This window comes from Varanus komodoensis, unplaced genomic scaffold, assembly GCF_004798865.1.
Source record: "Varanus komodoensis strain SLA01 unplaced genomic scaffold, ASM479886v1 scaffold107, whole genome shotgun sequence".
NCBI classification, from domain to species: domain Eukaryota; kingdom Metazoa; phylum Chordata; class Lepidosauria; order Squamata; family Varanidae; genus Varanus; species Varanus komodoensis.
Genome location: NW_025335305.1, coordinates 838037 through 853720, shown reverse-complemented (window position 1 = coordinate 853720; position 15684 = coordinate 838037). Strand labels below are relative to the sequence as shown.

The 15684-nt window shown below is 46.3% G+C and overlaps 1 protein-coding gene across 1 annotated transcript; it reads left to right on the top strand.

Moving 5' to 3' along the window:
- The first annotated feature begins 595 nt into the window (after positions 1-595).
- Positions 596-11483, top strand: AIF1 (allograft inflammatory factor 1). Its single transcript, XM_044419758.1, has 6 exons — positions 596-758; positions 5544-5605; positions 7408-7474; positions 9054-9095; positions 9989-10151; positions 11315-11483. Exons 1-6 carry the CDS (start codon positions 746-748, stop codon positions 11400-11402), a joined length of 435 nt encoding a protein of 144 aa, XP_044275693.1. The 5' UTR covers positions 596-745; the 3' UTR covers positions 11403-11483.
- The last annotated feature ends 4201 nt before the right edge of the window (positions 11484-15684 follow it).

The window sequence follows — 15684 nt, the reverse complement described above, 5'->3', positions numbered from 1 at the left end:
GACTGAGGGAACCGGGTCTCTTCAGCCTGGAGAAGAGGAGACTCAGAGGGGATCTGTTGGCGACATACAGGTATGTGAGGGGGGGTCACACTGTTCTCCCCTGCAGAGAAGGGCAGGACACGCTCCAGTGGAGCGAAGCTCAGGGAACCCAGGTTCCATTTGGATGCCAGCAAGTACTTCCTGATAATTAGGGCATGGAATGGGCTTCCACGGGAGGTCATGGAGGCCTCATCAGTGAGGGCATTCAAGGATAGGCTGGACAGACTAGATGGACCGGGAGGCCCCTTCTGACTCGCTCAGTTTCTATGCTTCAATGCAGGCTGCAAGGGTGAAAGGGGGGCACTGCCCAGGTGCGGGCTTGCAGCAAATCCCCAGCAACACCAACCTTCGACACCAGCCCTGCCCTGGGATCGCTCCTCAGCCCTCCGCTTGCCCAAAGCTTTCATTCTGCTCCCTGCAGAAGAGAGGCTGTTACTTCCTGTCCCACACGCTGCTGTCCGCAGTGCAGCGCTTCTCAAAACTTCACGCCTCGTTCTCTGAATTTTATAGGCCACTGCTAACAAACGGTCGTTTCTCAAAGCAAAAGAGGAAGCAGACACCTCACGTGCATGCCTGTGTGTGCGTACATACATATATCTCTTCTGGAAAGGGGCAGTTTCAAAGGAGACGGATTAGATCAGCCTGGAGCGAAAAGAGAGTCTTGGAATCGGGGAGCCGCCCAAAGAAAAAGCGGCAAGAGGACGAAATGAATCCACAAGGTAACCTGTTGCTCGGGAACTGGCCTCCTTGGAAGCTCCTAGTGGCTAGAAAGGGAAGGGAGTTTCTCTGCTTGCAGTGGGGCAGCCAAAGGTATGGGGAGAGGCTGGGATTTAGAAATGATTAGCACCAGTCCAAGTGGAAGGGAGCAACTTAGCAAGAGACGCACACAAGGTAGGGCTTGAGATAAGCCAGGAAAGGGTTTGCTGAGGAGTGGCATGACAGGACACACGTGGAAGACTCTGAGGGAAGGCAAAGAGCGAGGGAAAGCCCTCTAGCCCAATAGGGCTGCCAGCCAAATTATCCCTCAGAAAAGAATTAGAGAAGTAATCCACCCCACTATGTTCTTTGACCTTGAGTACTGGCGTGCATTGGCATATATTAGCAGGTATTCATGCAAAGCTCTTTGTCCTGAAGCCTTCCAGGACCTAGTGCCTTCCAGGCATTTTCAGCTTCCCTTTCCTCCAGCCCCAGCCAGATGCCCTTTGGTAGGAAAGGTGGGGATGGGAGTACAAAACCACTGGAAGGCACAAGGCTGGGGAAGTTCCTCCCTGGCCTAAGGTCTACCGTGACCTTCATTTCTGAACTTTCTTCTACAATGTTGTTATTGGGTTTTTCTTTGGGGGGTGTGGAATTTGAGGACTTCTGGGTGATGATGATGAACTAGTCCTCCCATCATCCCACACTATTGACCCAGCTGGTTAGGACTGATGGGCACCGGAGTCCAGCAACATCCAGAGGCTCCCAGCCCTAGCTTTGCACACTGCCACTCTGTTCAGCATGCTAAATTTGAGACATTCAATTCTTCCTTTCTTTCTTTCCTTTAGTACTAGCCAAGCTATTTTAGATATTCATTGATTTAAATAAAAGCTCATCCAGAGTAAACAGGGGGAAAGAGCACAATCAGCTCTCCTCTCTTGTTTTAAAACATTTTAAAATGTCAAGTGTAATTTGGATTGCGGTTGCTGAGCCCAGGGCGGGGGGGGGGGGGGCACATCCCTTACTTTCCTGTCACTTTTCCAATCTGAACTGCTGGCACTCCTGGCTCCTGCCACCACCCCATGGCGCACAGATCTCCAGGAGAGAAAATAGCTGCTGTGGGGCAGAGGAAGCAACTCAGATAAGGAAAAAGAAAGAAAGTGTGGGGAAAGCATTAAACACGCCTAGCACCAAAAACCACAATCTGAATGGGAGCGGGGGCTGCTTTTCCCCTTAAAAAAACAAAAACAAAAAAAGTGAGGGAGATCTAATTGAGATTCTCCTGCTAATTCTTCTCTGACTCTTGAGATCACAAGCAAGTAGACAGCTAATTTTAAACCTAAAAGTAGCTAACCCACTCCCAGCTTTTTTGCTGACTGGGTGACTTCAAGATCTTTTGAAGACAAGGATCCTGGCCTGTAGCTGTTGCAAAACCCGAAGAGCAGAGACAGGGGAACAAAGTCCTGCCTGATATAGCTTCCCACTCTTTTTCTCCCCTCCCAAACAAAAATGCATTCTGGATTTTCATGGGTGTGTATGTGCACACACAGAGATGCGCATTCTTTAGATGGCCAGAGTATGACAATTCATTGAACTCACATACGGTCCTGGATGGATTTCTTTGCCAAGGTGACTACAAAACCCCTTAGACAAGTTAAATGCTATGCTTCCGAATCTCTATTTTCTTTCGGAATGGCTAAACTGGTGCTTTATCAGGGTTCCCTAAGCCATCGTCCCAGCATTCTGGGGAAATGTCGGGGTTGTTAAATCACCCTGTTTATTTCCACCTTTCAGGATATGAGTATTGGAAGAGGGAAGTATCAGCACGCTTACAGAAACCTTTAGAGGGGGGGAAAACCCTGAACTGCATGCTGGGAAACCCCAGAACAAACCCCATGCGGACTGTGGATGATTGACTAACTTTTGCAGAGAAGAGGTGGAAAAACAAGGGGGAGGGGAAATGGAGTGTTGTTTGACCTCTCCCTCGTCAGCCCTACCTGCAGATTAGCTGCTAACATTGCTTGCTTTTACTTTGTGCGGGGAGCCAAGGAGATAGACAAAGGGAGAGATTACAGGTTCTGCAAGATATAACGGCATGTTACAAAAGCTCCTCCACCAGAAATCATCTGAAAATGACAGGGCTAAATGTGCCATGTGGAGAAAACGGATGGGTTTCTACTTTTCCTGATTCCATTATTTAAATTGCATGTGGCAGAGGGCAGCATTATGAAGTGTTTGAATTTCTGAACAGAAACATCATTTTTCCTTTTTGTTCCGCGGCCTCAACCAGGTTGCCCCCGTTAGTTCCAGCACTGCTGGATGGGGACGGAGTTCTGGTCCAGCACAACCGGAGGGCGCCAAGCTGAGGAACACCAGTCTCCTCAACCATTTTATAATCGGATGGTGTACCGTGGCTCCATTCTCCCGTTATGGTGGTTGAGTGCCCCACTGTAGTACAAAAAGCGGTCCTCTGTTTGCGGGTGTTCTCCGTTTCAAGACTGTTGTTGAACCTCCGGTCTATGGCACCCCAGGATCCCAATGGAGCCTTTAGGGTTCTCCAGAAGACATGGCCCATGTCCATCAGCTGCCCTTCATTTGGTGGTTCCCTGGCTTTTGCACGGGTTTTCCCCATCCTAGAAGGTTAACAGCACTCTCCTAAGGCCTGGGTACTGGCAGTCAGAGTTCTTAGCTGCAATGGCCTGACATCTTTGGCCACTGGTACAGTTAAGTCATGTTAGATTCTAGACTTAATCGTCTTGGGGGAGTGGCTTTATCCAGCCATGCATATTGCTTCAGTCATGAAGCGCACAACTAAGATTCCTCTTCTCCCACCCTCCCTCCCTCCACCACTTCAGGTTTAAAAGCACTTCTGCATTTCTGAGAGGTAAGAGTAGGGGCACAGAAACCCTTTCACCCAGCAGCCCAAACTCCATTTTGGGGAAGTCCTTGGGAGCTGCATTTCAGTGAAGGGAAGGTTCAAAAGCAAAAGTGGCAGGGCAAAAATTCCAAAAAAGTCAGCATACTTTAGCTGAAAGCTCTTACAGTCACCAGCAATGGAGCCATAGAAGAGGCGTGTCGCGCTTTCAGAATGTGAAAAAAGAAGCACAAAAGCTCTAAAAACTTTGATCAATCAGGAGTCAAGGGAAGGGGTTAAGGGAAGGGGGCATGGCTGTCTGCATGGAACCAGAGGGCTGTACCAGAACCTTTGGAGAGCTGGAATTGGCTGCTGGCTCCAAGATTTTCCATGCCTGTGTTAGACTCCCTCCCTCTCCCTCTCCCTCCCTCTCTAAGTTTTATTCTAAAAAAACCTAATACAAAGAAAAACTAAAAACAACATCAATCATCAGGAACATCGGACCTACTGGGTCAGCCCCCCACAGTTTTTCTTTTTATGTTAACTTATCAACAGATTTAAATCTATGTGAAGCCCCGTTTCTCTAGCCAATAATAAAAAGAGTCCCAAGTTTGAAAGAAGTCAGTATCTTCTTTCTCCTTCAGTGACAAAGTCAATCTGTCCATTTTTGCACAGTCCAAGATCTTTTTTAGGATCAGTTCATTGGTGGGTGGTTCTTCACTCTTCCAGTGTTGGGTAAATGCAATCCTCGCCGCAGTAATTACATGTAAAGTCAAATACATTTCTTGTTTACTAATATCATCAGGTATAATGCCTAATAAGAAAACTTCAGGTTTAAAAGCTAAGGGTTTTTGTAACATTTCCTCAAGCCATTTATGTATTTTATTCCAATACTTTTTCGCTTTATTGAAAGTCCACCACATATGATAGAAAGTACCCAATTTATGTTTACATTTCCAACATCCATTTGACATATTTGGAAACATCTTGGCTAGTTTATTTGGTGACAAATACCATCTATAAAACATTTTATACAAGTTTTCTTTATATGAAGTTGCTAATGTTACCTTAATATTTCTCTCCCACAGCTTTTGCCATTTTTCTAATTCAGTATTATACCCAAAGTTTTGTGTCCACATTATCATAGTTTCCTTAACCTGTTCATCTTCTAGTAAGAAATTATATAATCTTTTAATCATTTTCTCATCTGATTTAAGCATCACCTGATCAAATGCTGTTAAATCCTTATTCTCTCTCTTTTTCTAAATGTATACATATATACTCTGAGCATGTGTATTTTTGCATTTTCCCTTAACACATAGCACCATTATGTCTACAGGAATAAAACAGTCTAGCCCTGCTGCTAAACATATAAGCACCATTTTGTTTTAGAAAACACATATTTTTTAAGCAAAAATAATAAAATGAGCATTTGGAGTGAGCAGAGGCGCATACCTGGTCAGCTCCCCCATCCCAGTCCACCTGAAAAGAGAGAGGGGGAAATGTGCCCGGCATCCACCCCAGGGCTCCCCAAGATGTTCATGCAGGCCCAGCTGCTGAAGTGAGGCCTAATGGCCTTCCCTCCCACCACCTGCTCCTCTCTGGATGGTTACTGGGGCTGCTGCATTGCACCTCCAGCTCTGGCATCTCCTCTCTCATTCTGGGAGCTGCTTATCCCTTCCATTTCCTCTTTGTTGTCCAGAAAGAGCCAAAAACCCCACAGTCATGAAATTTGCTTTAGTTCCACTTCAGTTCCCCAAAACAACACTTTCGCGTCTGCAGTCAGTTTTAGTTTCTAGTTAAACACACCTCCCCATCCCCCTCCACAAGGGTCAGGAAACTGTGTTTGACAGAGAGGACCCAGAAACTGGGAAGCGGGACCCTCCGGAGGGCAGGGGAGGGGAGGCATGGCAAGGGCTCCCAGAGTCACATTCGTCTTTTCCCCTTCTCCCAGGTGGAAAGGCTTTTGGGGTTCTGAAGACCCAGCAGGAGGAACTCCTTGACTCCCTCAACAAGGTAAGGCAGACCCTGAATGCCATGGGAGGAGAAGGCAGCACACTGGACCCCGTTTGGAAGAAGGCCTTTGCGTTTCACCCTCAACGTGCCTCGTCTCCTTCTGGGTGCACCGAGGATGGGGAGTAGCAGTTGGCACCAGCTGGCTTGCCCTGCTCGTGTCCCCAAGATATGCAGAGCAATTCCCAGAGCGGTTTTGCAACTGATTTAAATTAAAAGCCTCCACTTTTTTTAAAAAAAAAAAAAGCGGGGTGTTAAAGAACATGCATAATATTTTTGTATTTTATTGTATGTTATTTTGTGTTGTGAGCCGCCCCGAGGCTTCGGCAAGGCACGGCATAGAAATGTTTTAATTAATTAATTAATTAATTAATAAAATAGCTGGAGAAAATTTACATGAGATGGGGAGGAAGGCATACCTTAACCAGAGAGTGCGGGCTTTTTCAGTTCAGCCCCCTAGCTGTGGAAGGAGTCATGTCGAAAACCCCAGGGAGGCTCTGCCATTCAGAGCAGACAATACTGAGCTAGCCTAGCCAGTGAGCCGCCTTAGTGCAAGGCAGCTGCCTGGCCTGAAGTGCCTGATCCTGCTCCATCTTGCAAGCCAAGCAGGGTCCAACCTGGTTGAAGTCTGGGTGGGTGACTTCAAGTTGCAAACCACCCAGAGACCTTTGCCTACAATATAGAAATGTAATTAATAATAGTGAAGTGGTCTATTTGAAATGGGAGAGGAGGGACAAGGTTTCAAAGCAATTTCAACTTCTGTCTGTGGTGCAAAGCCATCTGCCCCCAAGTGCCACTTGATCGTGCTGGAGGTGGCTCCCACTGGCAGTTACCTGGCAGCCCCATTTGTATAGGTATTTATTTATTATACTGGTATCCCCTCCCCCCTTTTCCCCCCTTCAAAGCAACTCAAGGCAGCTAGCATAATCCTCTTCCTCCTCTCAATCTTATCTTCAAAACAACAACCCTGTGAGGTAGATTAGGCTGTGAGTCTGTGACTGGTCCAAAGTCACCCAGTGAGTTTTGTGGCCGTGTGGAGATTAGAATCCGGATCTCCCAGATCCCAGCCCAACGCTATAATCACTACACTGGTTCTCGAGTACAAAGCTTTTGGTTTTTGTTTGTTTTAGTGTTTTTGATGTTCCTGCCACAGGGCTCAGTAGTCTGTTCCCCAAATCCATAATGAAGGTAGTTTTCAGGAACCCATTGTTGATAAAACAGCTCATAGGTTATTTGGAAAGGGGAAATTGGTCTAGGTTTCCACAATACAATAATCAACGATGAGTAGCAATTCATAACAAATGAACTGTAATGGTATTATGAACTCAGTCAAAATTATTACTACATTGTATTTATACTCCACCTTTTTTCCCCTCTTGTGAGGAACCCAAGATGGTTGCATTATATAGCTGCATTTTATCCTTACAACTGCAACCCTTTGTACCACCTGCTTTGGCTGTGAGGCAGTGCAGAAATGAAATATTTTTATTAATACCTAATAAAACATAATAAAATAGATTGGGCAGACAGTCTATTGCAGGTCCAAAGTCAAAGCGAGTTTCATAGCAGAGCAGGGACTAGAACCAGGAGCTCCCCAGTCCAACATTCTAACAATCATGGCATACTTGCTCTCAGAGTCAATGTATTTATTTCTGTGCTGCATAACAAAACAAAAAGACAACACAGCAAAATCTGCAAGACTGCAGCCTTGAAATTACATCCTGTTATACTCACTGGAGATGGGATACTCTGGATGCTGTTCTCACCCCTAACTGAGTTTTTTCTGCCCTTCCCATCTTCTACAGGAATTCCTAGATGACCCTAAATACAGCACGGATGAGGACCTTGCTGAAAAATTAGAATTATTTAAGAGTGAGTGGCACGGATGGGGGACTCGAGATGATGGGAGGGATGGAATGAGATATTGCAGTATACTAGAGAGAGCGCAATGGTATTATTATTATTATTACATTCCATTTATAGCTTTGCCCCTTTTTCCTCTTGCAGGGATTCCAAGGTAGTAGAAATAGCAATGATAAACAATGTAATTATCATTCTGCTAGGTGGCTTCCAAAAAAAAAAAAAAAAAGGAGAACATAGAGAGCTGCAACAAAATGTTGCACCAGAGACTACTTCTGTTTAAGGTTCCAGCCACTGCATTCCATTCCCCTTCCCAATTTTTCCTTGTTTTCTCCCCACAGCAGTCAGGGTTCTGTGTACTGTGAAAATTCTGTATCACCCTTTTGTGATTGTTGTTAGTCGCGAAGTCGTGTCCGACCCGTCGCAACCCCATGGACAACATTCCTCCAGGCCTTCCTGTCCTCCACCGTCCCCCGGAGTCCACTCAAGCTCACACCAACAGCTTCAGGGACTCCATCCAGCCACCTCCTCCTCTGCCGTCCCCTCCTTCTCTTGCCCTCAATTGTTCCCAGCATTAGGCTCTTCTCCAGGGAGTCCTTCCTTCTCATTAGGTGGCCAAAGTATTTCAGTTCCATCTTCAGGATCTGGCCTTCTAAAGAGCAGTCAGGGCAGATCTCCATCTTGGAGTTTTTTCTCCATTTGCGGGGCTTGAACTGTGTATGGACGGACTTCTGCCTAATCCTTGCTCTATTCAGTTATCCTATTTCTCCATAAACATCTATGGACAGCTCTTTTGTTCCATCACTTGGGACATCTTAAAAGACTTTCGGCATGTCAAACAGGGACTGAAATGGTTCTTTCCACATTTTCTTTATATCTGTCTCCTCCTTTTCCAGCCATTCAATTCCATTCCCCGCCACCATTCTGGTTGCCAGGTTTTTCCTTTCACCATTTATTATGGGATAGTTTGGGTTCATCCACAAGGACTGTTTTCCCACAGGGTCACAATGAATTTGCTGATACCTCCTTGCTGTTGTGTGAGTTGCGCAGTTCTGGCTAGAGCTCCGTGAACCCAGAACAACTTGTCTCTGTGTTAGAAGGATGGATGGTATCAATGAGACAACTCCATCCTGGATAAATCTATCTATTGTTTTTGAGAGGCAAGAATAGAACCTCCATGTTCAGGAGCAGTCTATACCTTGAAGTACAGAAAGCTTTAACTATTGAGTGGTATAAAGCTGTAACAAGCACCTAACCATGGCGACGGACTCTAGCATACCCAGCTGTGAATGTCAGGGGAATGTCTTAACAGCATTATGGGCCCCAGGCAAAGCGGTGTACTGGGGCCCCTACGACAACTACTGTTAATTTTAGAAGTTTTCCAATTTTCCAAGGGTTAACATATACAGATTAGTATGGGGCCCACGGGCAAGTGCCCATCAGGCCCGTGCATTAAGACGGCCCTGGGCACAGGGTGAGAAATCTACTTAGAGATGGGATGTTGCCCAAGATAGACCTTATATATCAGTGCAGTTCTTGTGATCTCATATTACAGTTATATTATACTGTCTCTGCTCTCTTTTTTTGGCAGAGAAATATATGGACTTTGACCTCAATGCACAAGGGGATATAGGTGAGTTTTGCTCATACACCCAGTTTGTGCTGGTGTGCATATGAGCCTTTCTCTGAACAAGGACTGTTCCTGCTCCCAAATTGTGATCAGTAAAGGATACATAGCAGGCTGTAGACTAGATAGGCCCTGAGGTATTTTTCCTTATCCCTGGCAGTTAAATCAAGAGACAGTCTTAAAAAGTTTGTCCACTGGAAGAAAAAGAGGTTTCCGTGCAGAAAAGCAAAATATACTTTTCAGCAAAGTCCTATATGGATGGCTCTCTTTGTTTCCTATCAGCTCAGTTTCCCGAGTCCATTCCATGCAGTTCCACATGAATCTGCAATTCAAAATTGTGAATTTTTAAATTCACAATTTTAAAACAGAAATCTGTTTCAGGGAGCCCAGACGAACCAAAATGGCCATGTGGTTCTGTTCCTTTGTTCTGGCATTGGCACCCCTCCGAAACAGATGTGCCCTACCCAGGGGGGAGAGAAACACGGTGCCTAAGCAGAGTGTAGGGAGGCTCCAGAAGGCTCCCTGGCCTGAGGGGCATGAGCTTCAGCCTCCATGGAAGAGCCTTCTCCAACCTGGTTTCCCGCTGACATGTTAGATTACAGGTCCAGCATGTCCTTGCTAAAACGGGCATTTGCCTCCTCCTAGCTGGGTCAGAGAAAAAATGTTGGGCATTTGCCTCAGCTCAAATTTGTCTTAAAGCTATTCTCTGAGGTCTTGTATCTTGTACGCCTCCCTGCTGGTTATTCTCTTCCCCCTCCAGATGCCTGACAGCAGGGCTAGAAAAACTCCTACCTAAGAGAACCACTGCTGCCAGTCAGTGTTGACAACACTGGGCTAGATGGACCAAGGGTACAGCTCTGTATAAGGCAGCTTCCTGTGTTCCTCTCTTCTTCCCTAAGATATTATGGCCCTGAAGCGCATGTTGGAAAAGCTGGGTGCAGCCAAGACCCACCTGGAGCTGAAGAAGATGATCACCGAGGTGACCGGAGGGATGAGCGAAACCATCTCCTACCGGGATTTTGTCCGGATGATGCTGGGAAAGCGATCGGCTATCCTTAAAATGTAAATACTATGTGCCCTCCCTGCTCCACTTGCAGGATGCCATCTTCTCTAGCTTTCCTTATATCATCCTTCCCCAACCCAGCACCCTTCAGATGTTCCAGACTATAGGTTCCATCATCCCTCACTATTGGCCAGACTGGCTGGGAGCACCAAGCTGGGAAAGCCTTCCTTAGGGAGGGAGGGAGGGAGGACACATGCAATTGATGTGAACTGTACTTCACACTGGGCAGAAGACAGATCACCTAGACTTCTGCCAGCAGATCCTGATTTGTAGTGGATCAGCAAGAGTTTTGCTGTTGCAGCAGCAAGAGCAGCCGATGTGCCTCTCCTTCCACAGCTGGTCCTCTAAATTAGGCTGTGGGAATGAAGAACACTTGGGAAGAAAAAGTTTGTATGAACGGACTGTGAATTCAGTTCAGAGGCACCACCTGCTTGTTGTCTTCCAAAGGGTCTTTTGCACGTGCTCTGCTTGGCAGATGTTGGGATCTGGAGAAAAACAACCTGGATCCTGCAGGCCTGCCCAGCTCTCATAGTTCCCACTACTCAAGGTGCATAGAGGTTGCAACTCAGGCAAGCAGAAGCATTTGAAGGTGGGGCCCGCCACAGGCTGGGTGATGTCTGAACCCAGCCAGCCCCTGACAACACACCAACACTGAAGAGTTAAGCACAAGTTGCATGTGGGTTATCATTGTCTGGACCCAGCAGAGATAGTGAACCATGGTGAACAAATCACAGTTCACAACTCAACAACAAGACATGGGTCTTTATGGGTTGTTCAAGCTTAATGAGCCATGGCTTATTGTTGCAGCTGAATTCAAACACAGCATCCCACATTTTAAAAATCAACAGGAACCCACAGTTCAACCAACAGCCAACCTCTGAGTGTCGGCTATTGTGTGGTCTGAACTTAGTCACTGAGCGTGGCCACCAGCACCACCACAGACCCCACCCCGGGGGCATTTGCCTGTCTTCAGCTCCCTTCCAGAGAGCAAGGGATCCAGGTGACTCTAGAATAAGCAGCTCCTCATCCCAGCATTGACAGAGTCAAGGGCACAACAGGTGAAAAGACTTGGCGTTAACTGGAAGCAGATGAGATACCAAAGACAGGTGTCAAGGACAGCTGCCACTGCTGAATTCATCTGCCCTTTTCTTTTTTTCTGCAGAATTCTGATGTATGAAGAGAAAGCCAAAGAAAAGGATGAGAAACTGGCTGGGCCCCCTCTAAAGAAAAAGATTTCAGATCTTCCTTAAACATTTAACTCCCACCCTCTTTTATTTTAAAGCATCTTGACAAACAGGCTTATTTCAAATACTACTTTTAAAGTCCTGCCATGTGGGAAATCATGTCTCATTAATTTAGAGGGAAGAGTATTTTCCTACAAAATGACATGCGATTCTGCATGCTTCCCTGTTTTGTTTTGTTTTTAATGTGTTAAACTTGTGGAATACAATAATGGATCACAACATCATTCGTTATACAAGGAACCCTTGCAGTGCATGTGTGCCTGCTTATAGGTTGGCCCTACTGGGTTCTGTGGAACTTTGTTATCTTCCCTTACCCAGGTGTGAGAGCATAAGAAGACACCCCTCGATCAGGGCAAAGGCCTTATTTAGCCCATCATCTGATGCCCGAGTGGCCAGCCAAGTGTCCCAATGGGAAGCCCACAAAAAGAGCAAAGAGCTGGGAACAGCTCTTACAATTCACCCCTAAAGAGGAAACACATAAGAGGACACCAAGTTAACACGTCTCTGTAGATGCACATTTAGAAACAATTGTCCTATTTTAAACAAAAGTGCACTATGCCCCCCATCTGGCCCAGAGTGGGCAAGACCGGACCAGGTGACCGGGGCAGCTTGCCTGTTCCATCAGCTGCCCAGGTGCTCCGAATTGTTGACGGAAACAGTTCTTTACCTGCAAACCAGACCTGGGTAGAATGTCCTCTGAGAAAGTGGCCACACAGCCACATTAGACATGGGTGCAATGGCATTTTCCCAGCAATGTCTCCATGGTACTGAGACTCCTATTTGCCTTTGAACCTGGAGTAGATATACAGCCAGCATGACTGGTAACACAATGAACTGAACGGGACTAACTTCTGAGGAGCCATGCACAGAATTGTAAGACTGCAGTTCTGTCTACACATACCTGGGAGCCAGTCTCACTGTACTCTAACGCAAGTCCCACTAAGTTAAGATAGATAAAAATTGTGCATTAACACTCAATTTCAGCCATGAGTACAAATATCAGATTATATATATTCCCTGCCCCATTTTTCCCCAGGAGGGCAGCCGCAGGAATAAAGAGCGCCATTGAAAAGATGTGGGGTTTTGCTTGAAGAGCCAAGGGCAGGGGGGAAGAACTGGAATGTTCAGAAAACAAGAGAATGGGGGACACATTGTGAGACTAGAGACCCGCAAACGTTGTCAAGAAGAGGACCCAGGGAACTACTGATGGGTCAGCTTGATGTCAACATCTAGAAAGCTTTTTGAACAACTTTCCCCAGCCTGGGGCCCTTCAAGCTGTACTGGACTATACCTCCCCAAATTCCTCATCCAACAAATTTGCAGGTGACATCAAACTGGGTGCCGTAACCACTACATCACACAGGCTCACAGGTAAGAGCATGAGTCTGGGACTCAGGCCATCTGGGTTCGAGTCCCCGCTCAGCCATGGAGCCAACTGGGCGACTTTGGGCCAGTCGAAGGCTCTCTGTCCAACCTACCTCACAGGGTTGTTGTTGTGGGGATAAGATTGAGAGCAGGAGGGGCAGGATAAGCCACCTTGAGTTCTTGAGAATGAAAAAGTGGGACATAAATCTAATAAATAATAATAAGTGATACCTTAAAAACCAGAAGCAGGATCCAAGACAGATTTGTGGACAGTCCAAGAACAAGTCATACCAAATTAAGCTTTTTTGAATGGGTTACTAGGCTGGTAGATCAGGAGAATGCTGCAGACATAAGATATCTTGATATCAGCAAGGCTTTTTAACAAACTTGCCTATGATATTCCTGTTGGTAAGCTAGAAAGCATGAGCCGGATGCTGTCAAAGTTACGTAGATTATAGCAGGGTGGTGGTCTATACCCAGAGAATGCTTGTCACTGGCCTCTCATCAGCCTGGTGAGAAGTGACAACGGGTGCAGGCAAGGTGCCAGTGATGTTCACAGCTGCACATGTGAACCATATGAAGGAACAGATGAAGTGTTCATCCAATCCACAGTTGACATCCTTTTGGAGGATACCTTAGAAGACTTCAGGAGAATATAAGACAAATTCCTGAGCATGAGCGTGTCACTGACTACACATCAAGGTGGCTATATATTATCTCTGGTATTAGAGGAAGTCCATCTCTCAGTACCAATTGTTGGGGGACGTGATTGGGAAGATGCTATTGTACTCCTATAGGCTGGACATACACATGGTGGGCATGTTGTGAGTGGAGCTGGCTGGAGCCGGAGGTCAGACTAAATGGCCCGGGAAGCCCTTTCTGACTCACTCTGTTTCTATGTTTTGAGCTTCAGATTGGCCAACGTGAAAAGGGGATGCTGGACTAGGCAGCCCTTTGGTATCACTGGCACTCTCTTCTTGACTGGGTTCACATGACATGGCAGCCACTTGTGGGTTGTTACCCATGATGGGTTGTTGTGTCATGCAAATTTAGACCTATCCCTGGAGGGAAGCTTTCTTGAGGGCAGCATGCCTCCCTCATAAGCACATAGGTTGTCACACCCATGATAGGTTGCCATGTTGTCTAAACTCAGGTGACAACCTGATTGCGGATGCCAGGAACTGGCTAGCAAGCAGCTTGGGAAAGGCATCACCAACCCCTTGTCACTCTTTCCAAGTTCGCTGAAGCAGTGGACAGTTGAGCCATCAAAGTGCTCAAGCGGCATTTAAAAACAGCTGGTATTGGCTTTCCACCAAGATCATGCACTGTTTTTGGCTTACTGCAGGGCTTTTCGCCTTTCCCCTTCTCTTTCTCCTGAGAAGTCTGACTCAACAGACGACTGTCATGATCTGATAGGCATTGACAACCCTTTAAAGCGCCTGAATAGCACCTTGGAGGGGTTGTTAGTGGTTAGGAGTCGTTACACACTGCACAAAAACATTGTATTTATTTTATTTGTGCAAGGGCAGGAATTAAGCTTCTTGCTGGATTGGTGTCAGGGGGAGTACCTCCAACCAGAGTGAAGCAGGGACAGGGCACTGCTTCAAAAAAAGGTCGAAGTCAGGTTTTTCTCCATTTTGCTTTCTCTTGACAGCTGTCAAAAGGCAAGCTGCCAGAGGAAATCAAAAGCACAGGCAATCTTGGCTTGTGAAAATGGGGTGGCGAGAGTCAGATTTCCTTTGTGGCTTGATCCTCATCTCTTTTTCCCGATAGCCCTCAGAACAAGCTGCGCTTTTTCCTGAGGCTCTGTCTGCTCAGCAAAGTGCACCCGACTCAATTTTGTGTCCCCCATTTGTTTTTTTAACTGGGATGTATGGCTATATGTGTACCAATCAAAATTCGCCCACCTTCTGAACTCCGACAGCATTGCCCCACTGAGGGTCCTAATTTCGGCACTTGTTTCCTACACAGTTGTGTGACTGCAGCCAAATTCTTTTTTTTTTTAATAAAGCAAGAATTTTTGCACACATTGAGCATGCCAAAACAATAACTGTTTCCCAACCACTAACAGTCCTCCGAGGTGCCTCTTGAGCACTTTGAAGGGGCTATCAGTGGCTGTGTAAACGGAAATAGCAAAAGTTGGTTGCCAAGTTAGGCTTAAGCATCTCAGGGAAAGAAAACGGAGTAAAGTGGGGGAAAGCTGCAGCAAGTTAAAATCAGCTTGTAATCATGCTGGGGAGGGAAAGACAAGTCTGTCCTGCCTCAGTGTCCCCTGGGATACCAGTGGGGCGGGGGGGGGGATCAAGGGAGAAAGAGGATGAGCAATCCATGAGAAGCCCCTTCATCTTGCCCACTATGTGACATGTGAATCTGCCCTATATGTTCTTGACAAGACGGCCAAAACCAACAAAATGAATTTCAATGGAGAGAACCTCTAAATGGCTGCATTTCCATAAGAAGAATCATTTCTACAAATGCATCCTGGCCTGACCACAGGACATGTGAAAAGAAGCTAAGGCTTTTAGTTAAGCCACATACTAGACATGAGCTACAGCAGTGCCACACAGTGGCAATAGCGGTTAATGCAATTCTTCATTACATCAGAAGACATCGAGTGTCCAGCATGCAAAAAGTAATAATTTCAGCGTGCACTGATTGACACTTTACCTTAGGAAAAAGATTCTCGACAGTATAAACTATTTGGAAGTGTAACAGACTGCTTCAGAAGGTGGCCAGCTCTCCTTCATTACAGGCTTTCAAGTGGTGACAGTGGAAGGCCCACCTAGCAAGGATGTTGTACTAGAGGGTTGGACTAGATGACCTTTCAGATCTCTTCCAACCTGATGGTTTCATTAATCTAATCCCATCTTCCCTACACATTTCCCTATGGAGAGAAGAAGGCAGAAAGACACCCCATAACTAG